Below are 26,611 nucleotides of genomic sequence, written 5' to 3'. Positions count from 1 at the left end.
GCGTTGCCTTTTGGTCTCGCCTCGGCTCCGCGGGTCTTCACCAAGGTGCTTGCACCGGTTCTGGCATTATTGAGGGCCCAGGGCATTTCGGTCCTGGGGTATCTGGACGACATTCTGGTTCGGTCTGCGACCAGCCAGGGTCTGGAGAAGGACCTGTCTGTCACGATGCAAACTCTGCAGGAGTTTGGTTGGACGATAAATTTTCCAAAGTCGACACTGAGTCCGTCGGTTCGTCTTCCCTACCTGGGAATGATTCTGGACTCGGTGCAGGCGAAGGTCTTCCTGCCGGAAGACAAACTCAGAACTCTTCAGGAGGAAGTCAGGTCCCTCAGGGACGTTCCGCACTCGTCTCTGCGGACGTGCATGAGATGTCTGGGATTGATGGTCTCGGCCTTCGAGGCGATTCCCTTCGCCCAGTTTCACACGCGGGGTCTCCAAGCGGAGATCCTGTCCATGTGGGACGGGCGACCTCAATCTCTGGATCTTCAAATCTCGTTGAGTCATCGCACCAGAAGAGACCTTCTGTGGTGGCTCCAGTCCCCGATGGTGTCCGGGGGCAAGTCGTTTCGTCCTATCTCGTGGACGGTAATCACCACGGATGCCAGCCTGTCGGGCTGGGGTGGTGTTCTGTGCGTTCTGTCAGCCCAGGGGACTTGGTCGGAGGGGGAGTCCTCCCTTCCGATCAACATTCTGGAATTGCGTGCGATAAATCTCTGTCTTCATCGCTGGACGGACCGGCTGCAGGGCTGCCCGGTTCGGGTGCAGACGGACAATGCCACGGCGGTGGCCTACGTCAACCACCAAGGGGGCACCAGGAGTGCCCGAGTGGCTCGAGAAGTGGCCGACATTCTGTCTTGGGCCGAGACTCATGTCCCGGCGATAACGGCGGTGCACATCCCGGGGGTGGAGAACTGGCAGGCGGACTATCTGAGTCGCCAGACCCTGGATCAGGGGGAATGGTCTCTCCACCCGGATGTCTTCCAGATATTGTGCGCGAAGTGGGGTCTTCCAGATGTGGACCTGTTCGCGTCTCGTCTCAACAACAAGGTGAGAAGGTTCGTGGCAAGGACGCGCGACCCTCGGGCAGACGCGTCGGACGCGTTAGTGGCCCCTTGGCACCAGTACAGGCTGATGTACGCGTTTCCACCGATTCAGTTGCTGTCCAGGTTCCTTCGCAGGTTACACTCGGAACGCAGCACGGTGATTCTTGTGGCACCGGACTGGCCTCGCCGGTCCTGGTACGCAGACCTCGTGAATCTGGTGGTCGACGCCCCGTGGCGTCTGCCTCTTCGAGACGATCTCCTGTCTCAAGGACCGATATACCATCCTGCTTTACAGTCGCTGGCTTTGACGGCCTGGCTGTTGAGACCGAGGTCCTGAAGGAGAAGGGTCTCTCCCCAGAGGTCGTTCATACCTTGATCAACGCGAGGAAGTCTTCCTCGGGGAAGGTTTATTACCGTACTTGGAAGGCCTATTTTGCCTGGTGTGAGTCCAGGGGGTTTTCACCCCGCACGTACTCGGTTTCCCGAGTGCTGTCCTTCCTTCAAACGGGTGTCGATCAGCGTTTGGCGCTGGCTACGATAAAGGGTCAAGTGTCTGCGCTGGCCGTTCTGTTTCAACGTCCCGTGGCTTCCAACTCCTTGGTTGGCACTTTTGTTCAGGGAGTGCGGCATCTGGTTCCTCCTAGGAGGGATCCTCTGCCCCCTTGGGACTTGAATCTCCTTCTATTTGTGTTACAACGTGCTCCTTTTGAACAGATCAGGGAGATCTCGTTGTCTATGTTGTCCAAAAAGGTCGCCTTTTTGGTTGCGATCACTTCGGCTCGCAGAGTGTCGGAGCTGGCGGCTTTGTCCTGCAAGTCTCCGTATCTGGTTGTTCATTTGGATAAGGTGGTCTTGCGACCTAATCCTTCTTTTCTTCCGAAGCGAGTTTCGGAATTCCATCTTAATGAAGATATTGTCTTGCCTTCGCTGTGCGCGAAGCCTAAACATCCAAGGGAGGTGAGATTACATTCTTTGGATGTTGTTCGGGCGATAAGGGATAAGGGTTTACCTTAAATCGACTGAGTCTTTTCGAAAGACGGACTCCTTGTTTGTTCTTCCAGAGGGTCCTCGGAAGGGCATGGCGGCGTCGGCCTCTACCATCGCCAAATGGATCAGGCAGACCATTGAACAGGCCTATGCTTTGCAGGGGAAGGTTCCCCCTGTGCCTGTGAAGGTGCACTCTACTAGATCTTTGAGTACGTCTTGGGCCTGTCGTCATGGGGCTTCTGTAGCCCAGGTGTGTAAGGCGGCGACCTGGTCGACCGTGCATACTTTCACAAAATTCTACAAAGTAGATGTTCAGGCATCGGCGGATGCTTCCTTTGGCCGCAAGGTTCTTAGTGCGGCAATTCCCTAGGGTCCCTTGTTGGGGACCTCTGGCTGTTGGGATATTTTTTTTATCCCCTGGTTATTTGTCTTTTCCCTGGTTGTTGCTCCTGTTGAGCACTTGTTTTTCCTGTAGCCTAGCTGGTTTCCTTCCTTTGGTAAGGTTCCTTTCTTTGATGCGGAGACTGCGTTGCCTTTCGGCGCGGATGCGTTTCCCACCCCTCATGTTTGCACTGCTTTGGGACGTCCCCATATGTGACGAATATGAAGAGGCGGCGACTGTCGGAGGACGTAAGAGAAAACGGAATTTTTGTAAAATCTTACCTGTAAAATTCCTTTCTCTGAGTCCTCCGACAGTCGCCGCCCCCGCCCCTCTTTTGGGGTTTGGTTGTATACTCTACTGCTATTCCACTGAAACTGAGATATGGTTGCAGGAAGTAGGAGGGTATTGACTGAGGGGACCACCCCTTGAGGGTGGGATATGTTAAAAGCTTTAATGTTAACATATTCTGTTGCCTAGCTACTCCTTCGGAGCAAAGTCTAATACCCCATATGTGACGAATATGAAGAGGCGGCGACTGTCGGAGGACTCAGAGAAAGGAATTTTACAGGTAAGATTTTACAAAAATTCCGTTTTATTGAACAAAACAGAAAATTCACAGGCGACCCTTTCAAGGAGATTGCCTAAGCTACTCTGGATGATGACATTAAGGGTCCCACAGGGGGGGGGGGGGAGAGTACCTTTCTTCCGCAGGCTACTTAAGAGCAAGGATGTGGGCCCTCTTTCTCAGCTCATAGGAAGTTTTTTTGTCCCTCAGGGTCGACTAACAAGGGCTCAAAGCCTTTCAGGGCCGCATCTGGAGGATTCACACGAACCTGGTCTGGGAACTTGAGAGTAGGCTTCTCCAGACCCGTGGACAAGGCTCCTTCAGCAAGGTAAACCCTCAACCGTTTTGGGGGGGGGGAGACTTCACTAGTTTCCGGACCACTGGACTTCCCTGGTACAGGACAAGTGGGTCCCTGAAGGGGCACCCTTTCTGGGGCGATGGGACATCTTCGCTGATTTCTGGATCTTTGGACTTCTCTGGTACAGGTGAAGTGGGTCAACAGTGTCATTAAGTCTGGCTACAAGATTGGGTTTCGGTCTTTTCCTCCAGAAAGGTTCTTCCCTTCCAAGTTGCGCCTGTCCCTGGACCACTTACAAGGGTCTGTTTGGGGCGGTACAAGATCTGTTACTTCAAGGGGTGATTGTCCCAGTTCCCACTTCGGAACGTTTTCAGGGTTTTTACTCAAACCTGTTTACAATTCCCAGGAAGGAAGACAAGATGCATCCAATCCTGGACCTCATGGCGCTGAACTGCTTTGTGCGTGTGCAGAAGTCCATTCTCATGGTAGCATCCCTGCGTCGGATTTTATTTTGCCTCCATCAACATCAAGGATGCTTACCTTCACATTCCAATATGTGGTGGTCACCAGCGCTTCCTCCGCTTTGAGGAGCATTATCAGTTTGTGGCGTTACTCTTTGGTCTCGCCTCTGCTCCTCGGGTCTTCGCAAAAGTGTTAGCACCGGTGCTAGCTTTGTTACACCAATGGGGGATCGCGGTACTGCGCTACATGGACGACCTCTTTCTGCAAGCGGTGTCTCCTCCTGCTCTGGTGGAAAACCTGGAGATTTCCATATGAACTCTGCGGGAGTTGGCTGGATTCTAGATTTTCAGAAGTCTGCTCTGGTTCCATCCGCAAAACTGGACTATCTGGGTCTTACTCTGGACACTGCCTTAGCCACAGTGGTCATTCCTATCGACAAACTCCAGAAATTGCAGGCTGCAATTAGTCTCCTGCTGTCCAGTAGATAGTCATCCCTCTGGACTTGCATGCGGGTGCTGGGCCTGATGGTGTCTACCTTCGTGGCGCTTCTGTTTGCACGGTTCAATACGAGATCCCTGCAAAGGGAGATTCTGGCCAAAATTGGACAAGGCTCTGCAGTCTCTGATCCGGATCAGATCCAGCTGAGCCAGGGAACGAAGGAGTCCCTAAAATGGTGGCTTCATTCTCCAACGCTTCGCTTGGGCAAATCCTTCCATTGTTTTGGACAGCGGTCACCACGGATGCCAACCTGTCCAGCTGGGGTGGCGTCCTTGGCAAACATTCTGCTCAGGGAATCTGGACACTGAGAGTCCAGACTACCGATCAATGTCTTGGAACTCTGAGCGATAAGACTGTGCTTGGGCCATTGGACAGATAGTCTTCATGGATGCCCAGTGCGCATTCAATCGGATAATGCTGTGGCTTATGTCAATCACCAGGGAGACACAAGTGTCCTGGAGGTAGCCAGCATTCTAAGGTGGGCAGAACAGTTCGTTCCAGCCCTCTCCGCCGTACACATTCCCGTGGTGGAAAACTGGCAGGCAGATTACCCCAGTCGGCAGGCGTTGAACCAAGGGGATGGTTCCATCATTCGGAGGCGTTTCATCAGTTGTCTCCGGTGGGGCATCCCGAGGTGGATTTGTTGGCGTCTCGGCTCAACAGAAAGGTGCAGAGGTTTGTGGTTCGGTCACGGAATCCTCTGGTGGACCCCATTGACGCGTTGGTTACTTCGTTCGTCAGTATCTTCTGATTTTATGCCTTCCCTCCCCTGAATTTTTTGCCTAGACTTCTACGCAGGATCAAGGCAGAAGGGGCTCCGGTCATCTTATTGGCTCCGGACTGGCCTCCCCGGGCTTGGTACGCCGATCTGGTGCGGCTGGTCGCCAACGTTTCTTGGAAGCTTCCTCTCAGGGAGGATCTGCTGTGCCAAGGACCCATTTTCCATCCTGCTTTACTTTAGCTGGATTTGACGGCTTGGCTGTTGAATGCCAGGTGCTGATGGATAGAGGTTTATTTGAGTCAGCGATTTCAACGCTGTTAAAAGCTAGAAAATCGACTTCTAGGTAGATTTACCATTTTACGTGGAAGACGTACATTGCGTTGTGTGAGTCTCTTGAGGTTCGTCCTCGCTCTTTCTCTGTGGCTTGGATCTGGACCCTTCCATCAACAGGAGGTTGAACAGAAATTGGCCTGGAGTACCATCAAGGGCCAGGTGACATCTTTGGTGGTCTTCCTCCAACCACTCTTGACAAAACACTCCCAGGTGCATACCTACCTTTCTTCAGGGTGTCTGAGATTTGGTTCTTTCAGTGCGGTCTCAGTTGCCATCTTGGGGCTTCAATTTGGTGCTTTAGTTCCTCCAGAAGCCTCCCTTTGAGAATCCTCAGGAGATTCCCTTGCTTTTGCTGTCTCAGAAGGTGGCTTTTTTGTTGGCTGTCACCTCTGCGCGTAGGGTGTCGGAAACTGCCGGCGTTATCCTGTCATTCACCTTATTTGGTGATTCACAGAGCTATGGTGGTTCTTCGCCCATATACGTTGTTCCTCCCAAAGGTTGTCTCTGATTTTTATTTGAACGAAGACATTGTGTTGCTTGTGAGTCCAAAACATCCGAAAGAAATTGCCTTGCATGCCTTGGATGTGGTTCGGGCAATTAGGGTTTACCTGGCAGCTAAAGGAGTCTCCTAGAAGTCAGACTCACTATTTGTGCTCACGGATGGGCCTCGCAAAGGGTTGCTCGCTTCCTCTGTGACCATTTCCAGATAGATCAGACAGACGATTACTCTTACTCAGGCCTATTCCATCAGGGGTCAGCTTCCTCCTTTCCCTGTCAAGGCTTACTCTACTCGGGCACTTGGTGCCTCCTGGGCCTTCTGTCATGAAGTATCAGTGATGCAGGTTTGCAAGGCGGCCACCTGGTCGTCTGTGCACACTTTCACAAAGTTCTATAAAGTGGATATGTTGGCATCTACGTAGCCAGATTCTTTCTTTCTAGTGCCCTATTCCTGTAGGGGGCAGTATATCCCAATGGTTATAAAGATCAGGAGCTGTGTCCGTCAATGAACATCAGAGAAATGGATTTTACGGTAAGTCAAAAATCCCATTTCTCTTACGTCCTCCGACAGTCGCCGCCGCCTCGAAGTCATCACTGTTGGGTATTAACTTCCGCTCCGCAGGAGTAGCTAGGCATAAAGACTTAGTCAAAAGAACAAAGGCATTTGCATATATACACCCATGGGGGCTGTCCCATCTGGTCAATACCCCCCTGCAGTGACCACTCCCAACTCAGTTTCTTTCTGCCTAGCGTCAGGAGTAGTCAGGCTTCCCTGTGCTGGGGCTACAGTCTCAGCCTATCTAATCTTTTATTTGATTTTCTTTGAAAATGTCAGTTTTTTTTCTTACTTTACTAGCTGTTTATTTTGTCAGCTTTAGTTTTTAGTCGGATCTTCGGATGAAGATGGATCAGGCGGTGCTGGGATTCGGACTGACCGCCCTGGTTCTCCAGGGCAGAGGGTCAGATGGACCCCCAGCCCGCCATCGAGCGTTCAACTATGGTTCGCCCTGGCATTATGAACGACCCATCCCTGTTCGCAGCAGGGATGCAGCCGTGAGGTGGCTACCTCACAGGACACATCTGCTATGCTGCAGTGTCATGTCCCTGGCAAACAGCACTCCCTGTCAGATGAGGATAGCGGCTTTCCGTTCATAGAGGCACCCCACGCCATCTGGTACAGGTAAGTACTTCTGTGTGGGGCCTCTGTCTGGGGTGGCAGTCCTGTGTTGCTGTGTGTCCCCCATGTCTGTGCCTGTGTGACTCCCTGATGCGGTCCTTGCGGGGATCGCTTGTGCATGCGCTGCGGTGCTGTATGTTTTTGGGGGGTCCCCTTACCTGTGTCACTTCGGTGCTTATTGGGGGTGCAGACTTTGTGTGTGGCGGCCGCAGCGGGGTAAAACCGCTCGGTCCGCCATTTTAGGTATGGGCAGGCATGTTTGGCTTCTCTATGGGCAATACTACATGCTGTTTTTGGTGCCTTCCGCTGCCATTTTGCGGTGGCAGAACGATCGCTCCGACCGCATGTTCGGCGGCCATTTTGGCGGAGCCTTCCAATGCAATCCTAGGGGGCAGCCATTTTCCCTGAGTCATGCAGCCTATAAGTTCAGCCTACTCTAGCAGCACTTCCTTTTCCTCTGAAGCAGGACATCAGTGGCAACACTGCGGGGCTCTGCAGGTTATCGCTCTCCATGTCTTTCTGTATTGTCGCTTCTGGCTCAGTTTTTTCTTCTCCTGTTTGGGGGTCTTTGTCACTGTAGCGGTGGGCTGCGCACTCCGCAGCGGTCTTAAAGGGGCAGTACAAACTTTCTTGCACTGTTGTTTTTGAACCTTGAGCAGTGGATTCTCAGGACAGCAAATTCCCTCCAGCTCTGGTGGGGGTCCCCAGTTCTCCTGTGGCCCCTCTGAGTCCTGATTTGGCCGCTGTAGTGGCGACTTTGGTGTCAAATATGGAATTGCTGATGGCTGAACATGCTGCTAAAAAGAGGCCCAGATTGTCTCTCTCCTCTGATTCAGATGGTGATATGGCTGCTGCTGCTGCGAGCGTGCCCTTTTCAGGGTCCCGCTCATCCTTGGACCCGCTGGGGTCTGAGGGGGAGGCTGAGGTGGAGGGGGTTGATACCTCCTCCCCGGGGTCGCCTGAAGAGCAGGCGACCATGGATGAATTGATTGTTTCGGTAAAGGAAACACAACATTTGGAGGATGAGCCCAGTCCTCCGGGCGTTGTGTCCTCGTTTGGGACACACAGGACCCACAAGTCGGCGCAGGTAATTCCCTGCCCTGCTGAGTTTCAGGGGTGGGGGGATGTTTGCGCGGTTTCCTCCAACCTTGGCTGCTCCGGATATCAGACAGGTGGGTTCAGGAAATCATTCGATCGGGGTACAAGATCGAATTCCTTTCCAGGCCGGCGGACAGATTCTTTCCCTCCAATCTTCATTTGCCTCCGGGGCGTCTGCAGGACCTGCACCAAGCGGTGCAGAACCTTCTTGCGCAGGGGGTGATTGTCCCGGTGCCTCATCGGGACAGGTTTCGGGGGTTTTATTCCAATCTGTTCACTGTGCCCAGAAAGGAGGGCAAAGTGCGTCCTATTCTGGACCTGAAAGCGCTGAACCGCTTCGTGCGTGTTCGGAAGTTCCGTATGGAGTCTCTCCGTTCGGTGGTAGCCTCCTTGAGTCTAGGAGAATTCCTGGCTTCGATAGATCTGAAAGATGCGTACCTGCACATCCCCATTTTCGAGGGTCATCAGCGGTACCTTCGGTTTGCTATCGCAGAGGACCACTACCAGTTTGTGGCGTTACCTTTCGGTCTCACTTCGGCACCAAGGGTTGGCGCTGGTTCTGGGCCTGCTGAGGGCACAGGGCATTACGGTCTTGGATTACCTGGACGATCTACTTCTGAGATCACGTGCCTGCCAGGACCTAGTGCGCGATCTGTCCACCACGGTGCAGACGCTCCTGGAGTTCGGATGGACGATCAACGTTCAGAAATCGACGTTGTCTCCATCGGTTCGTCTTCCCTATCTGGGAATGATTCTGGACTCTGCTCAGGCAAGGGTGTTTTTGCCGGAGGACAAGCTCCGGGCCTTGCAGGACGAGATCAGGTCCCTCAGGGACAACCGGTTCTCGTCACTCAGGTCCTGTATGCGGGGCCTGGGGTTGATGGTATCGGCTTTCGAGGCGATACCCTTTGCTCAGTTTCACCCGCGGGCTCTTCAGTCGGAGATCCGGGCCAGGTGGAACAGACTGCCTCAGTCCCTGGATCTGGGTCCGATGGGAGGTGACCGACATTCTGTCTTGGGCCGAGACTCATGTCCTGGCGATCTCAGCAGTTCATATTCCGGGTGTGGAGAATTGGCAGGCCGACTATCTGAGCCTCCAGACCCTGGACCATTCCCCCTGGTCCCTACACCCGGAGGTCTTCCAAATGCTGTGTCCCCGGAAGTGGATCTGTTCGCATCTCAGCTAAACCGAAAGGTGGAAAGGTTCGTGGCAAGAACGCGCGATCCGTTGGCGTATGCCTCGGATGCGTTAGTGGTCCCTTGGCATCAGTATCGTCTGATGTATGCCTTTCCTCCGATTCAGTTGCTATCCAGGTTCCTCCGCAGGTTAGCCTCGGAACCGCACCGGGTGATTCTGGTGGCTGCGGACTGGCCACGCCGGTCCTGGTATGCCGACGTTGTTCACCTGGCAGTGGCGGCTGCCAATTCGGGAAGATCTCCTGTCTCAGGGTCCGATCTTCCATCCTGCTTTACAGTCGCTGGCTTTAATGGCCTGGCTGTTGAGACCCAGGTCCTGAGGGACAGGGGTCTCTCCTCTGAGGTCATTCCTACCCTTGTCAAGGCAAAGCAAAATCTATTACCGTACCTGGAAGGCTTATTTCGCCTGGTGTGAGTCCAGGGGGTTCTCCCCTCGCTCGTACTCGGTGTCGAGAGTGTTGGCCTTCCTGCAGTCTGGTGTGGACCAGCGCCTGGCGCTGGCCACGATCAAGGGCCAGGTGTCCGCACTGGCTATTCTTTTCCAACGCTCTGTGGCGTCTCATTCTCTGGTTCGCACCTTCATTCAAGGTGTGAGACATTTGGCTCCTCCCAGGAAGGAGCCCTTACCCCCATGGGACTTGAACTTGGTTCTGTCCGTGTTACAGCATGCTCCCTTAGACAGCAGAGGCAACGATATCTCCCGTATGTTTTCAAAGAAGGTTGCCTTTTTGGTGGCGATCACTTCGGCTCGCATGGTATCGGAACTGGCGCCGTTTTCTTGCCGTTCTCCGTACTTGGTGATTCACAAGGATAAGGTGGTTTTGCGTCCTCATCCCTCCTTTCTTCCTAAGGTGATATCTGAGTTCCACATTAATGAGGACATTGTCCTGCCTTCGCTTTGTACGAAGCCTAAGCATCCCAAGGAGGTTGCTCTGCATTCCTTGGATGTTGTCAGGGCGATCAGGGTTTAACTGTCTACGGAATCCTTTCGGAAGACGGATTCACTCTTTGTCCTTCCTGAGGGACCTCGGAAGGGCATGGCTGCGTCTGCAGCGACTATTGCCAAATGGATCAGACAGACCATTGAACAGGCTCACGCTTTGAAGGAACGGGTTCCACCCTTCCCTGTTAAGGCGCACTCTACCAGATCTGTGAGTGCGTCCTGGGCCTATTGGCATCGGGCCTCGGTGGCCCAGGTGTGCAAAGCTGCGACTTGGTCGTCGGTTCTACAAAGTAGACGTTCTGGCATCGGCTGATGTTTCCTTTGGCCGCAAGGTTCTCAGTGCGGCAGTGCCATGAAGGACCCTTGTTGTTTTTATGGGTCCCTGGCTGTTGGTATTTGCTTTCCTGGGCTGTTGCTCCTGTTGAGCTTTGTTTCTCTGTTGCCCAGAAGGTTCTCTTACGGTGCATGTAAGATTCCTTTCTCTGATGTGGGTACTGCGTTGCCTTTCTGCGGTTGCGTCTCCCACCCCTCATGTCTATACTGCTTTGGGACATCCCAACAGTGATGACTTAGAGGCGGCGGCAACTGTCGGAGGGCGTAAGAGAAAACGGAATTTTTGTAAATCTTACCTGTAAAATTCCTTTCTCTGAGTCCTCCGACAGTCGCCCGCCCCCGCCCCTCTTTTGGGGTTTGTGTCTTATTACCTACTGCTATGCTACCAAACTGAGTTGGGAGTGGTCACTGCAGGGGGGTATTGACCAGATGGGGCAGCCCCCATGGGTGTGTATATGCAAATGCCTTTGTTCTTTTGACTAAGTCTTTATGCCCAGCTACTCCTGCGGAGCGGAAGTCAATACCCAACAGTGATGACTTAATAGGCGGCGGCGACTGTCGGAGGACTCAGAGAAAGGAATTTTACAGGTAAGATTTTACAAAAAATTCAGTTTTCTCTTTCGTTCTATGAAGGACGCAACTCAAGAATCTTCTTGGTTTTGCTGCTCCTACAGGAGTAGGACATTAGGCAGGAAAAAGCTTTAACACGCCTATGGGGCAGTCCCAGGGGGTATACTCCCACTTCCTGCTATAGGCATTCAGTTTTTTCTGCCGAGTAAGGACCTACCTTCCTTGCTGGGATCTCTGGTCTTAGCACTTTTTCTTTATTAAACTGATATGTTTTTCTCATTTTCTGTTCCGGTGAGAACTATCAACTGCTGAACTGGGCGACGGACTGGATATTCTAGATCCTTGCGGACCTCCCAGCGAGCACATGCAGATCTCAGCTCTGCGCTAGGTCATCTGTGACATAGCCCCACTGGAAGGGAGCTGGCCTGTGAGTGAAACGTTTCACGAGGACGCATACAACCTGGTCCAGGCCTGAGTCACAGCTTGCCTCCTGGCTTGCAGCACCCCCATTCTGCCTGATGCGGTGCCCACCCAGTTCCATGGTATGGTAATTTTGTACATTTAAAGTTTTGAAAAATAAAGAAAACTTTTAACACAAATTTGGTACTGAACATGTTAATTTTTGTTTAATGGCTGGCTTGCTGGTACCCTGTGGTGGCTGGCTTGCTGGTACCCTGTGGTGGGTGGCTGGCTGTCTGGTACAGGGCCTGTGGGCGGCTGGCTGTCTGGCAACCTGTCTGTGGGTGGCTGTCTGGCACCCTGTCTGTGGGTGGCTGTCTGGCACCGGGGCTGTGGATGTGGGTGTATGGCTGTGATACACTCCCGCGAGACTAGTCCCAACTCCAGAAGAGGCTGTCCAAGGCGAGGGAGGCGGACTAAGAAGGCAGAATGATGTCACAAAAATATCGGCCAGTTCCGGGGTCGATACCGATATATCGGGGAAAGTGCATATCGGCCTTGCCGATAATCTGTCTATCCCTAGTAAGTAGTGTCCCCCCTTCCCTGGTGGCCGTTCGAAGTGGATGTTGGCCCCTCCCTTGGACAGTCGGACCCCTGGGTTCCCCTTGGACCAGCCCTCATCTCCCCGGGGGTGACCATACCTGTTCAGGTTAACCTTTCAAGGGTGTATGGGGGGGGGGGCTCCACCGGCACCAGAACGTGCAGTTTTCAGGGGGGTTATTGTGCCGTGGGGGGGAAGCTCCTGCCAGGGCCCCCCTTACTGCCAAAATGTTTCCTGCGGGTCCAGAGAGCCATGTGGAGCTGCCATTTTTTTGTGGCTGGCTGTAATGTCGGCAGACATGTTTGTTGTTTGTGTAGTCTGGCTGCCTTTTTCTTGTCGTTTCCCTTTTGATTAGAGCGGAAGCCATGTGTTTGGAGCGTTACGGGCGGTGATGCGGCGGCAGTGGACCTCTAGTGCTGATTCCTGAACTTACTTTCTCTGATTTACTGCATGGTGTACAACATCTGGGGCTCTGTGCTGACCAGGGGTGGTGAGTTCCAGTGGGTGCCTTGCGGCTCTTCCTCTCTCTGCTATAGCAGCGGTTGAGTCGAGGCAGTGGGGGATCACTTAGCAGTGGTTTTTTTTTTTTTCCCTCACTTTGCCTGTTTTTTCACTGGTTACCATGGAGTCCCTGGAGCAAATGTCACCCCTTGATCCCCTCTCAGAGGCGACAGGCCCTTCTGGATCCCAGTCCTCCCTGTCTGCAATGGCGGCGTCTCTGGAGTCCCTAGTGCCAAAGTTTGATATGGTCTTGCAAAAACGGACCAGCAAAAAAAGCGTCCACCGCCTTCACCTACCTCCTCTGTCTCCTCAGATTCTGAGTCTGATCTGGCGGACGCGAGTCATCCTGCTGGGTGGGCAACCATGCACCCAGAGTGCTCTGATAGTGAGGATGATTCCTCTTCTACTGCAGCCACGCACGAAAAAGCGCTGGTGGGTTCACTGATTGTTTCAGTGTGGGAAACGTTAAAAATGGAGGATGCAGCTGCTTCAGAGGCGCGCCGGTCACCTTCGGTACCTGAAAATCCTCAAAAGCTGCTAAGGTATTTCCTTTTCCTGCCTATTTGGACAAAATTGTCACTCGCGAGTCAGTGGGGTTGCCCTAAACGCAATGTGGCAGAGCCTAAGTGTTTCGCTAGAAGGTACCCGTTTCAGGAGTCCCTGTTTAAAAAAAAAAGCGGATGGTCCAGGTTTCCAGGCTGAGCAAATTCACTCTTAAGCTTAGGCTTTTAAGGACTCTTTTGATAGGAAAGCGGAAACCTTGGCCTGGGACATGTTTTGCGGAGCTGGTGGACCAGTTGGTCCAGGTGTTTATCTGTGATGCCTCTGTATGCAGCTCCCTTAGTTTCTAGGCTGTCTATGACAGTAGTGGTTCTTCGGCGCATGATATGGCTAAAATGCTGGTCTGCGGACCAAGCCTCCAAGAAGGCCTTATCGGATCTCCCCTTTGTGGGGGGGGGGGGGTCGCCTGTTTGGGTCTTCCCGGGATTAAATCATTGAGGGAGTCATAGGAGGGAAGCGTACTCTCCTCCCACAGGCTTCCAGGGGCAAGGGGTCTCGTCTCAGTCGTGGTCCTTTTTTCTCTGTTCAGAAGCTGCTTTTTTCGTTCCTCAGTGTCTCAAGACAAAGGATCCAAATCCGTTAGGGCCGTCTCCATAGGTTCCAAGAGGCCCTAGCCTGGTAAACTGAGAGCAGGTCCTTCTGGGTGGGGGGACTTCTTTGTTTTTTTTTTTTTTGTTTTTTCTGGACCCGTGGGGCAGGTTGGTCCACGAGCTGATTCGGTCCAGTTATCAGATTGAATTTCGGTCTTCTCCTCCAGAGAGGTTTTTTTTTCTCCATCGTTCGACAGATGCAGCTCTTCCTATTCAGACTCATAGGGTTATGCTCCTCCTTGTAGGGATACACTAGGCGGAAAAAACTTGTCTGCGCCCATGGGGGCTGTCCCAGCAGGCATAACCCCTCAGGCTCTGCTATTCTCAAATAGTTTGTTCTGCCTAGTGTCAAGGATAGGACCTAGCTCCCTGCAAGTACTTCCATCTTAGCTGTAACGGAAAGTTTGATTCACTCGGACAAGCTGCAAAAGTTACAGGACACTATTTGGTTGCTGTTGGCAGTCTGTCTTGGGCGTACATCTCAATGATCAGAACATTCAGGGGTATGAGAGATGATTACGGCAACACACACCTACACAGGTTGAACTGGATGGACTATTGTCTTTCTTCAACCTCAACTACTATGTAACTATATGTAAGGTTTCTCCTGGTTCCTTTTCGGTGACTCTAATTTTGGCGTTCCTCTAAAGAGATTTGGAACAGCGCTTGGCCTTGGGTGCCATTAAGGGCCTGGTTTCGGCCTTAGCAATTTTCTTTCAGCACCCTTTGGCTGCGCATTCCTTTGTTCGGGGGTTCGCTACTTGGCTCCACCTGTGCGTCCCCGTTGCCTCCGTGGGATCTCAGTTTGGTACTGTCGGTTCTTCAGATACCGCCTTTCGAAAATATTCGAGATTCCTCTGCTTACATTGTCCCAGAAGGTATCCTTGTTGTCAGTCATTCCTTCCTAAGGTTGTCTCTGGTTTCCATCTGAATAAAGACATTGTATTGCCCTCCCTTTGTCCTAAGCATCCTAAGGAGATTGCCTTGCATTCCCTGGATGTGGTTCGGCCGATCAGGGTGTACTTGGCTGCAACCGACCGTTTCCAGATGGATCACAGACGGTAGTGTAGGCCTATTCAATCAAGGGTCAGGTTCCTCCTTTCCCTGTTAAGGCGCATTCTACACGGGCACTTAGTGCCTCCTGGGCCTTCCGCCCTTGAGACGTCCATGATGCAGGTTTGCAAGGCGGCCACCTGGTCGTCTGTTCACACTTTCACAATATTTTTTCAAATGAATGTACTGGCATCTGCGGATGGTGCTTTTGGCCACAAAAGGTTTCACAGGCCGCTGTTTGAGAGGACTAGTCCTCTTTTGAGGGTGTATGTTTGTTTTTTGTTTTCAGGTGAGCTCCATGTTACCTGGTTGGCTAGGTTTAGCCTTTTGGGAATTTTTTCTGCTGTTTTTTCCCATCCCTCATATTTTACACTGCTTTGGGACGTCCCAATGGTCAAGAAGATTCTGGAGCTGTGTCCGGCAATGAACGAAAGAGAAAATTTAAATAGCCTTACCCTAAAATCCTTTTCTGTGATCATTGACGGACACAGCACCCACCCCTCTATTAAGTTGGTTTATTTTTCTTCTGACACTGCTTGCAACTAAACTGAATGCCTATAGCAGGAAGTGGGAGTATACCCCTGGGACTGCCCCATAGGCATGGTAGAGCTTTTTTCCTGCCTAGTGTCCTCCTGTAGGGGGTAGCATAACCCAATGGTGAAGAAGATTCTGGAGCTGTCAATCAATGAACATCAGAGAAAAGGATTTTATGGTTAGACAAAAATCCAATTTCTTTCGCAGCCCAATGAGGGGGACAGCTCTCCCTCTATATACTGTCATTCTTTCTTTGGACTGCTTGTTAGAGCTGAGGAGGTGGGTGGAATGGCCTTCAGTCCTCCCCACAGGGGTTTGCTCAGTGGATGTAAAGTCAAATGTTTTAAAGAAAATAAAGGTATAATTGCCTGCCCTGTGCAGAGTTTGACCGCAGAAACCAATGTTTACCCCTGCTCTTAGTGTAGTCTGTGAGAGAAGGAAGAAGGGAGAGAAGACTCGGGTAAGTGTTTAGCAAGCCGGGGGAAGCAACAACTAGTTGAAGGTTTTAATTAAGGCAAAAAAAATAAAAAATTAAGGAAAAAATGTTTGACTTTGGAACCACTTTATTATTAATCTGTCTCAGTGGGTTCCAGAGAAAATAATTTAAATGTGAACAAAAAATCCTATTTTTCAATTTGGTTTACATATGGTTTTCCTGTTTTTGTAGGCTTTAACTTGGAATTATACAGGAAATGACTTTGAGACAGCCTGTGGTGAAGTGCTGCAGGCAGACTATACAATCCCAGAGCAAAATGCCTTAGTTTCAACAAGTCCCCAAAAGGTAACAATATCATTGCTTTATGTTGACTAAAATGTAAAGTGCCTTATCAACTGTGTGTAAGCAGGGACATTGTCATTCATTATTCATAGTCTCTACTGTGATATCTTTAGCAGGGCAGACCTAAATTAAATTTATTGGTATTTGTAGAAAATTGACCGAAGCATACAAACTGCTGTTTCCTGTCTGTTTTCTGGCGATGGAAGGTTCCACAAGCCTTTCTTTCAAGATGATTTCATGAAGGTATAGTATGATTTAGTATAGTATTATAGTATGAATTTTTTAAATGCTCCACCATGTTAAATTGCACACAGTTTCTTGATATCTCATTACTTTGTACACTCAGAATCCTGGGTACTCTAAACACTAGTGTACGAGTGTTTTTTTATATACAAGAGTTAAAAAAAGGTGCGGAAACTTTTGAAGAACCCTCATATTTTTAAGGTTCATCCAACAGCCACCACCACCCTAAAATATTGGGGTACACAGTCATTAACCTTTTGGATTATACTGCCACCTACAATAGAATTAGACACTGGGGAAAAAACTGTAAACCCGCCTAGCATAACCTCTTCTACCAGCATGCCCCAGTTTTGTGCTTGTGTCCTAGAAGGATAGATGCCCAGCTCTGCTGTGAAAAAATCTATCCTGATTGCAGAACACTGGGTACTTCATGCTCCCTGGCTGACAGCTCTGTGACAACAAGTACACCTGAAAAGGAGCTGACACATTTAGCAGCAGTATTCTGCTGATAAACGTTTCCAACTCTTATTTTGTACATTCATTAACCACTTGCCGACCGCATACTGTATATATATACGGCGGCAGAGTGGCTCTCCCAGGCAAAACCACTTATGGATACGTCATTTGCCTGGGAGGAGCTAGGGGGCGAGCGCATGCTGCTGCCGGCCCGCTTCCGCCCCTGGTCATCAGCGGGTAAGCGGTTGCGTGTGTCAGGCGGCTCCGATTGCCACCTGACACTCTTGATCGTTCCCAGCTGAGGGAGGACGGGCAGCTGTTGTAAACACAGCCGCCCGTCCTTCTCCCTGCAATGATCACAGAGCTCATGTGATCCTGCTATATAGGATCGCATGTCTCTGTGATCATTTCACAAGTCCAACCCCCATACAGTTAAAATCACTCCCCTAGGGTCACATTTAACCCCTTGATCACCTATACTGTTAACCTCTTCCCTGCCAGTGTCATTATTACAGTAACCGTGCATATTTTTAGCACTGATTACTGTAGTAATGTCACTGGTCCCCCCAAAAGTGTCAAAAATGTCAGTCAGGGGTCCGATCTGTCCACCGCAATGTCGCAGTCCCGCAAAAAATTGCAGATCGCCGCCATTACTATTAAAAAAAAAAAACAGTAAAAATGACTTCTTTCCCGTAGTTAGTAGTCGCGATAACTTTTGCGCAAACCAATCAAAATCCGCTTATTGCAATTTTATTTTTCTACCAAAAATATGTAGCAGAAAACAAATTGGCCTAAAATGTTAAAGAATTTAGATTTTTCATTTTTTTTGAGAATGTCATATAGCAGAATGTGAAAAATATATATTTCTCTTACGTCCTCCTACAGTCGCCGCCTCTTCATATTCGTCACAATGGGGGTATTTGACTTTGCTCCGTAGGAGTAGCTAGGCAACAGAATATGTCAATATTAAAGCTTTTAACATATCCCACCCCCAGGTAGTGGTCCCCTCAGTCAATACCCTCCTACTTCCTGCATCCATACCTCAGTTTTCATTGTCTAGCTTTCAGGAGTCGCTGGATGTTTCTATGCTGGGACATTTTGTCTCAGCCTTTATCTTCTTTTTTTGATTTTATTTGAGTTTTTTCTCTCTCTTTACCTAGCTGTTACTTTTGTCAGCATTAGTTAGTTCTTCTGATGAAGAGGATCGTGCGGGCTGGGTCTCGGGCTGGCCCTCCTGATCGCAGGTTGTGGGCCAGTGGCTTCCCAGCCTGCCATCGAGCGTTCAGTCAGGTATTTTTCCTGGCATATGTGAACGACCCATCCCTGTTCACTGCAGGGATGCTATGGTGAGGTGGCTACCTCACTGGACGCCATGCGGTTTCGCACCGCAGTTCTACTGCGTCCTGGCTGCGACTCTCCCTGTCACATGTGCAGTGGCTTGATCGCTTGTGCGGGTTCCCCACGCCATTCAGGAGGTAAGTGTACTTTGTGTGGGGACCTGTATGTGTAGTGGGTGTCAGTTTCGGACTGTGTAACCCTGCATGCCTGTTCACACTGTTGGGCTCCCTGTCTGATTTAATGCTGCTGTGGGCTGCAAGGAGGGGGGCTGTTGTACACTGTTCAGTGTCAATACTGTGCTTATCTGTGTCACATGCTGTATGATTATAGGACATGATGTTATACATGTTGGTGCATACATGCGGCGGCCGCTACGGCGGTCCGCCATTTTTATCATAGCTGCAGGCGTGTGCTGGCCATATCTATGTGATAGGAGCGGCGTTTTTGGCGCCAAGCGCAGCCATTTTGGCGGCGATCGCTCGGGCCGCATGTCAGCGCTGCATGCTCTGCCTTTGCTAGTCCCTCACCGGCGGCCATGTTTGTGGAGCCTTCCATAGGCTTTGTAGGAGCGGTCTGTGTTTCCTTACTTCCTTTCCCTGAGCAACAGCGATCGGTGCAGCAGCTGAGTGGTCTCTCCAGGTTTATCTTCCTTATCCCTGTATTCCTTGCCTAAGTTTTGTGTTTATCCCTGTGGGGGTCGGTGTGTGCTTGTGTGCGGTGGGCTGCGCTCGCCGCGCTGTTAAAGGGGCAGTACTCCTTTTCTTCCTAACACACTTTTGGGGGCATGGATTTTCAGGAAAGCAAATTTCCTCTCACCTTAGTGGGGGGCCAGGGGTCTGCTGCTGCTTCCCCCGAGGGGGGTGATTTGGCTACTGTTGTGGCTAACCTTGCTGCTCAGGTGCAAATGCTTGTGGCTGCTCAATCCACAAAACGGCCCAGAGTTTCAATTTCCTCTGATTCAGAGGGTGATGGTGATGGGGCTGCTATGGCTGGGGTCTCCTTATCGGGGTCCCATTCGTCCCTGGACCTTGTAGGGTCTGAAGTGGAGGCTGAAGTTGAAGGGGTTGATAATTCCCCCCCTGGCTCGTCTGAAGAGCTTGCACTCATGGATGACTTGGTTGCTTCTATCAAACAAACACTGCGTTTGCAGGATGAGCCTTGTCCTCCTGTCCTGGCCTCTTATGGGACGCAGCGAAGACGCAAATCATCGCAGGTTTTTCCTTGCACTGAGGATTTTCAGCACGCTGTTAGTGAACAATGGCGCATTATACGGAAGCCTTTTGCTGTGCCAAGTGGGTTCAAGCTGCGTTATCCTTTTTCACTCGCTACTGATGAACGTTGGTGTGTGCCACCTCCGGTGGATCACGCGGTGGCGGTTTTGAATAAGTCCACTGCGATTCCTGCTGAGGATACCCCGGTGTTCCGGGATGCCACGGACAGGAGGCTGGAGTCACTTGCCCGTCATACTTATGCGGTTACCGGTTCCATGCTGAAAGCTGTTTTTGCTTCTCTTATGGCAGCTCAGGCTGTCGCGGATTGGACGCAGGTATTTAGGCGCGTCCTGGTGGCTGACTCTGCCCCTCCGGCGACGTTGGCTATGGTGGATCAAATCCATCAGGTTGTCATGTATTTGTGTGATGTGTTACATAGTTACATACATAGTAGGTGAGGTTGAATAAAGACAATAGTCCATCCAGTTCAACCTGTGTAGGTGTGTGTGACTGTAATCATCTAACATAGCCCTTTATCTCCTGATCCTTGAGATGTGGACTTGGATATAGTCCCGTTGGCTGCACGTGTGCACAGCGTGGCGGTGTTGTCACGCCGCCTGATTTGGCTGAAGTGTTGGTCTGTGGACCAATCTTCGTGCAAAACTTTAGCTAATCTACCCTATAGGGGATCTCGCCTTTTTGGCGAATCCTTGGATGTGCTGATCAAAGGGATCACGGGTGGTAAGAGCACGCTCTTGCCCCAATCCCACAAGGCTAAGGTTGCTCCGGGTAAGAAGCTTGCTTCTTTTCGGCCCTCTCAGGGGTCCTTTCGTGCCTTTCGGTCGCACTATAAGGGCAAGCCCTTCAAAGGTCAAGGCTCCCAAAAGAAGCCGTGGACAGGTAAACAGAAGTCCGGCCAGTCCGGATCCGCTGCCCATAACAATGCGGCCTGCAGGGGCGCCCTCACCCAGTTCTGGGGTGGGGGGACGTTTGCTCAGTTTTCTTCAACCCTGGATGGCCCGTGTTCGGGACAGGTGGGTTCCGGAAATCGTTCGATCTGGCTACAAGATCGAGTTTCTCTCTCGGCCGGCGAGCAGATTTTTTCCCTCAAATCTTCAGCCCAGGAAGGAGGGCAAGGTGCGTCCAATTCTGGACTTAAAGGCTCTGAACCGCTTTGTGCGGGTTCGCAAGTTCCGCATGGAATCCCTGCGGTCGGTGGAGGCTGCCCTGGTTCCGGGGGGAATTCATGGCCTCCATCGACTTGAAGGATGCGTACCTTCACATTCCAATTTTCGTGGGTCACCAGAGGTACCTTCGATTCGCCATTGCGGAGGATCATTACCAATTCGTGGCGCTACCCTTTGGTCTCGCTTCGGCTCCACGGGTGTTCACCAAGGTGCTTGCACCGGTTCTGGCTTTGTTGAGAGCCCAGGGCATCTCTGTCCTGGGGTATCTGGGCGACATTCTGGTTCGGTCTGCGACCAGCCAGGGTCTGGTGAAGGACCTGTCCGTCACGATGCAGACTCTGCAGGAGTTTGGTTGGACGATAAACTTTCCAAAATCGACGCTGTGCCCGTCGGTTCATCTTCCCTACCTGGGAATGATTCTGGACTCGGTCCAGGCGAGGGTCTTCCTACCGGACAACAAGCTCAGGACTCTTCAGGAAGAAGTAAGGTCCCTCAGGGACGTTCTGTGCTCGTCACTCCGGACGTGCATGCGATGTTTGGGATTGGTGGTCTCGGCTTTCGAGGCGATTCCCTTCGCCCTGTTTTCACAAGCGGGGTCTCCAAGCGGAGATCCTGTCCAGGTGGGACGGGCGACCGCAATCTCTGGATCTCCAGATTTCGTTGGGTCGTCGCACCAGAAGGGATCTTCTGTGGTGGCTCCAGTCCCCGGCGGTGTCGGGGGGCAAGTCTTTTCGTCCTATCTCATGGACGGTGGTCACCACGGATGCCAGCCTGTCGGGCTGGGGTGGTGTTCTGGGCGTTCTGTCCGCCCAGGGAACTTGGTCGGAGGAGGAATCCTCTCTTCCGATCAACATTCTGGAATTGCGTGGGATAAATCTCTGTCTTCGACGTTGGACGGACAGGCTGCAGGGCCGTCCGGTTCGGGTGCAGACGGACAATGCCACGGCGGTGGCCTACATCAACCACCAAGGGGGCACCAGGAGTGCCCGAGCGGCTCGGGAAGTGGCCGACATTCTGTCTTGGGCCGAGACGCACGTCCCGGCGATAACGGAGGTTCACATTCCGGGGGTGGAGAACTGGCAGGCGGATTATTTGAGTCGCCAGTCCCTGGACCAGGGGGAATGGTCCCTCCACCCGGATGTATTCCAGATGTTGTGCGCGAAGTGGGGTCTTCCAGATGTGGCCCTGTTCGCGTCTCGTCTGAACAACAAGGTGAAAAGGTTTGTGGCAAGGACGCGCGATCCTCGGGCAGACGCGTCAGACGCGTTGGTAGCTCCGTGGCATCAATACCGACTGATGTATGCATTTCCACCGATTCCACTGCTGTCCAGGTTCCTTCGCAGGTTGAACTCGGAACCGCACACGGTGATTCTTGTGGCGCCGGACTGGCCTTGCCGGTCCTGGTACGCAGACCTTGTGAATCTGGCGGTCGATGCCCCGTGGCGTCTGTCTCTTCGAGGAGATCTTCTGTCTCAAGAGCCAATATTCCATCCTGCTTTACAGTCGCTGGCTTTGACAGCCTGGCTTTGAAACCGAGGTCCTGAAGGATTGGGGTCTCTCCCCTGAGGTCATTCACACTTTGATCGATGCGAGGAAGTTTTCTTCGGGGAAGGTCTATTACCGTACTTGGAAGGCCTATTTTGCCTGGTGTGAGTCCAGGGGGTGTTCCCCTCGCACATACTCGGTGTCTAGGGTGTGGTCCTTCCTTCAAACGGGTGTTGACCAGCATTTGGCGCTGGCTACGATCAAGGGTCAGGTCTCTGCGCTGGCCGTTATTTTTCAACGTCCTGTGGCGTCTAACTCCTTGGTTAGCACATTTGTTCAAGGGGTGCGGCATCTGATTCCTCCTAGGAGGGAACCTCTGCCTCCTTGGGACTTGAATCTTGTTCTATCTGTGTTACAACATGCTCCTTTTGAACAGATCAGGAGGATCTCGTTGTCTATGTTGTCCAAGAAGGTCGCCTTTTTGGTGGCGATCACTTCGGCTCGCAGAGTGTCGGAGCTGGCAGCTTTGCCCTGCAGGTCTCCGTATTTGGTCATTCACTTGGATAAGGTGGTCTTGCGACCTAACCCTTCCTTTCTTCCGAAGAGGATTTCGGAATTTCACCTCAATGAGGACATTGTCTTGCCTTCGCTCTGCGCGAAGCCTAAACATCCGAAGGAGGTGGATTTGCACTCCTTGGATGTTGTTCGGGCGATTAGGGTTTACCTAAAATCGACTGAATCTTTTCGCAAGTCGGATTCTTTGTTTGTCCTTCCAGAAGGTCCTCGGAAGGGTATGGCGGCGTCGGCTTCCACCATCGCCAAATGGATCTGACAGACCATTGAACAGGCTTCTGCTCTGAAGGGGAAAGTTCCCCCCATGCCTGTGAAGGCGCACTCTGCCAGATCTCTGAGTACGTCTTGGGCCTGCCATCATCGGGCTTCTGTGGCCCAGGTGTGTAAGGCGGCGACTTGGTCGTCCGTTCACACTTTCTCAAAGTTCTACAAGGTGGATGTTCAGGCATCGGCAGATGCTTCCTTTGGCCGCAAGGTTCTTAGTGCGGCAGTTCCTTAGGGTCCCTTGTTTTTAGACCCTTGGCTGTTTGGGATATATTTTTTATCCCTAGGTTGTTTTGTTTTTTCCTGGGTTGTTGCTCCTGTTGAGCAAGTTTTTTTCATGCTGCCCAGCTGGTTTTCCTTCCCTTGGTAAGGTTCCTTTCTCTGATGTGGAGACTGCGTTGCCTTAGGCGCGGCTGCGTTTCCCACCCCTCATGTTTGCACTGCTTTGGGACGTCCCCATTGTGACGAATATGAAGAGGCGGCGACTATCGGAGGACGTAAGAGAAAACGGAATTTTTGTAAAATCTTACCTGTAAAATTCCTTTCTCTGAGTCCTCCGACAGTCGCCGCCCCCACCCCTCTTTTGGAGTTTATGTACCCTACTGCTATTCTACTGAAACTGAGGTATGGATGCAGGAAGTAGGAGGGTATTAACTGAGGGGACCACCCCCTGGGGGTGGGATATGTTAAAAGCTTTAATATTGACATATTCTGTTGCCTAGCTACTCCTACGGAGCAAAGTCAAATACCCCCATTGTGACGAATATGAAGAGGCGGCGACTGTTGGAGGACTCAGAGAAAGGAATTTTACAGGTAAGATTTTACAAAAATTCCGTTTATTTTTTTCAAAATTGTCGCTCTTTTTGTTTATAGCGCAAAAAATAAAAATTGCACAGGTGATCAATTACCACCAAAAGAAAGCTCTATTTGTGGGAAAAAAAGGACATCAATTTTATTTGAGTACAGTGTCGCACAAGCGCGCAATTGTTCGCTAAAGTAACGCAGTGCCAAATCGCAAAATAGGGCCTGGTCATTAAGGGGGGCAAATCCTTCCGCTCTTAAAGTGGTTAAATAGCTAGTGGTTAGACCATGTGATAAAAAAAACTGTGGGATGGTGATAAAATTTGCACATTAGACCTCCATGAGTAAGCTCTGAAGGTGAGAGGAAACATGTTGGGGGCGTGGCCTGGAAGAATTTAGCTGAGGCTGCTTTTACTTAACTACTTTGTTAGGGCGTGTGGCCGCGATGCTACCTCGCACACTACAAAACTACATTTTAAAAATCAGTGACCTCCTGTCTTGACACAGAATACTCTCTGGGCTCCAGGAGGAGGGATCCCTGAATTGATGACATCCTGTTCATGTTTTTCACCACATAGTAATACAAATTACATCGTGCCCTGGTATTTAGAGTTTGAATGGGTGGTAGTGTGTTCGGGACTGTGGTAATGTATGGGATGAATCAGACTCCTGGCTTGTCCATCTAATTATGCTATACACTGGGCAGACCTGAGAGTTTGACTTCTGATCTGATCCATCAATGATACAGCATAGTTAGTTGAACAAGCCAGGAGTCTGCTTTATCCCATGGAAACTTAAATCAGCGCCTCCATAAAGCTGGTCAGCAGAGGGAAGTATGAAGTGTTCAAGAATTTCCTGATAGATGCCTGTGCTGACTTTCGACTTGATAAAACACAGTGGATCAACACCAGCAGATGACATGGCTCAACAAATCATTGCAGACTGTGGAAACTTCACACTGGACCTCATACAACTTGGATTCTGAGCCTCTCCGCTCTTCTCCAGACTCTGGGACCTTGATTTGCAAATGAAATGCAACATTTTCCATAGCTCATGATGATTTAGGGTGCCATGTCATCTGCTGGTGTTGGTCCACTATATTTTATCAAGTCCAAAGTCAGCGCAGCCCTCTACCAGGAAATTCGATAGCACTTCATGCTTCCCTCTGCTGACCAGCATTATGGAGATGCTGATTTCATTTTTCAACAGGACTTGGCACCTGCCCACACTGCCAAAAGTACCAATGTCTGGTTTATTGATCATGGTATCACTGTGCTTGATTGGCCAGCAAATTTTCGTGACCTAAACCCCATAGAGAACCTGTGGGTTATTGTTAAGAGGAAGGAAGATGACACTAGACCCAACAATGCAGATGAGCTGAAGTCCGCTATCAAAGCAACCTGGGCTTCCATAACATCTCATCAGTGTCACAGGCTGATCGCCTCCATGCCACACCACATTGATGCATTAAGTCATGCAAAAAAGAGCCCCGACCAAATATGGCTTGTGTACTATACTGTACATGGACATGCTTTCAGTAAGCCAACATTTCTGTATTTAAAATCCTTTTTCTCTTTCGTTCATTGACGGACAAAGCTCCTGATACTTCTTAACCATTGGGTTATACTGCAGGAGTAGGAAACTAGGCAGGAAAATGTGGTCTCTAGTAGTATAGGACTTTTATAAGAATGAGCAATCCAGAGGATAGTTTGTTCAGGTTGCGAGGTAAAAAGCAGGATCTAACAGCATGTGAACTCCGGCATGTCTTCTCCCTTGGCTGGTCTCTCTCAAACTATCCTCTGGATTGCTCATTCTTATAAAAGTCCTATACTACTAGAGACCACATCGGACCCCTGGACCGAATCCTTGGTCCAGTCAACATAAGTTCCTGTAGCATCCTGAAATCACGGGGAAGGCATTCTCATATGAAGTGGACACAAAAACATAATTGGTAAAACATCCTTGAAAAAGGCCGCGTATGGCCGAAAACGCGTCGGAAAAACCGATTGGACACCCCCTCTGAACTTAGTTCCTGTCCGAAATACACGGAACAGCAGAGCAGGAATGTCCTAACCAATGTCACCAATACTCACCTTCAATCTTTTTCGTCACTTTCACCCAATGGGCCTTCACCCATTCACTTATACATGTTTGTAATACCTTTATTTTCTTCTCAGTTGTTTTATATAAAAACTATCAAAATCCATTTACTCCTGCCCATAAAGTCCCAAACCTGGCTTGAGGCACCAAAAACTACAATAGTATTAGGAGTAGGACCTAAAATGAAGGAAGGGCTGAATCTGCGCTTGTTTCACTAGATGTTCAAAAAAGATCCAAAAAAAGATCTCTGACCTAGGTCAACTAAAACGGGGTGGAGCCCAGATTGCTTGGCCAGCCGAGGACACAGAGAAACCGCAGATTTACAGCGTTGCTTCTGGTTTAGCTTCCCCAGCCACAGCGCTCCTGTCTGTTTCTGCCCAGTCGTTTCCTTGTCGAACTCTGCATTTTAGAAGCGTGTTAAGCAAACCAAGGACACAGCCACTGGCCTCTCAAGTCTTCAGTGCTTCCTTTTCACCACTAAGCAGCTTCCTGGCTGATCTCTGCACAACACATTGGTATTGAAAAAAGTATCCCATTCGTCCCCCAGGCACAACAGGTCGGGGACGACCGTGAGCCAAGAAAGGTTCAGACGCCAGCTCCTATGGGAAGGGGGGCAAACGGGATCAAAGTAACCCAGAACGGGGCATGGTCCGACAGCAGACGGGGTCGAAACCCGCCAGTCAAAGCCGGGGGGACAAAATCTGAGACACCCAGATAGTGTCAATCCTGGACATGGTCGAGTGGGTAGAGGAGTGACATGAATAGGCACGGCTGGACGGGAACCAACACCTCCAAGAATCAAGAACTACGCCTACAGAACCTGGTATCACG

The 26,611-nt window shown here is 50.9% G+C and overlaps 1 protein-coding gene across 1 annotated transcript in view; it reads left to right on the top strand.

Annotated features, from left to right (window-relative positions):
* DAZL (deleted in azoospermia like) overlaps positions 1-26,611 on the top strand; it is a gene marked incomplete at both ends in the record, with an annotated part of 186,514 nt that overhangs the window by 117,102 nt on the left and 42,801 nt on the right. Inside the window, 2 exons of the mRNA XM_082258906.1 lie at positions 16,012-16,125; positions 16,273-16,365. Coding sequence (XP_082115032.1) covers positions 16,012-16,125; positions 16,273-16,365 — 207 coding nt within the window. The remainder of the gene's footprint in view (positions 1-16,011; positions 16,126-16,272; positions 16,366-26,611) is intronic.

This window comes from Pelophylax lessonae, assembly GCF_965119305.1.
Source record: "Pelophylax lessonae genome assembly, chromosome: 5".
Taxonomy (NCBI): Eukaryota; Metazoa; Chordata; class Amphibia; order Anura; family Ranidae; genus Pelophylax; species Pelophylax lessonae.
The sequence above is the reverse complement of the archived record's forward strand: the minus strand, read 5'-3'. Positions and strand labels throughout refer to the sequence as shown.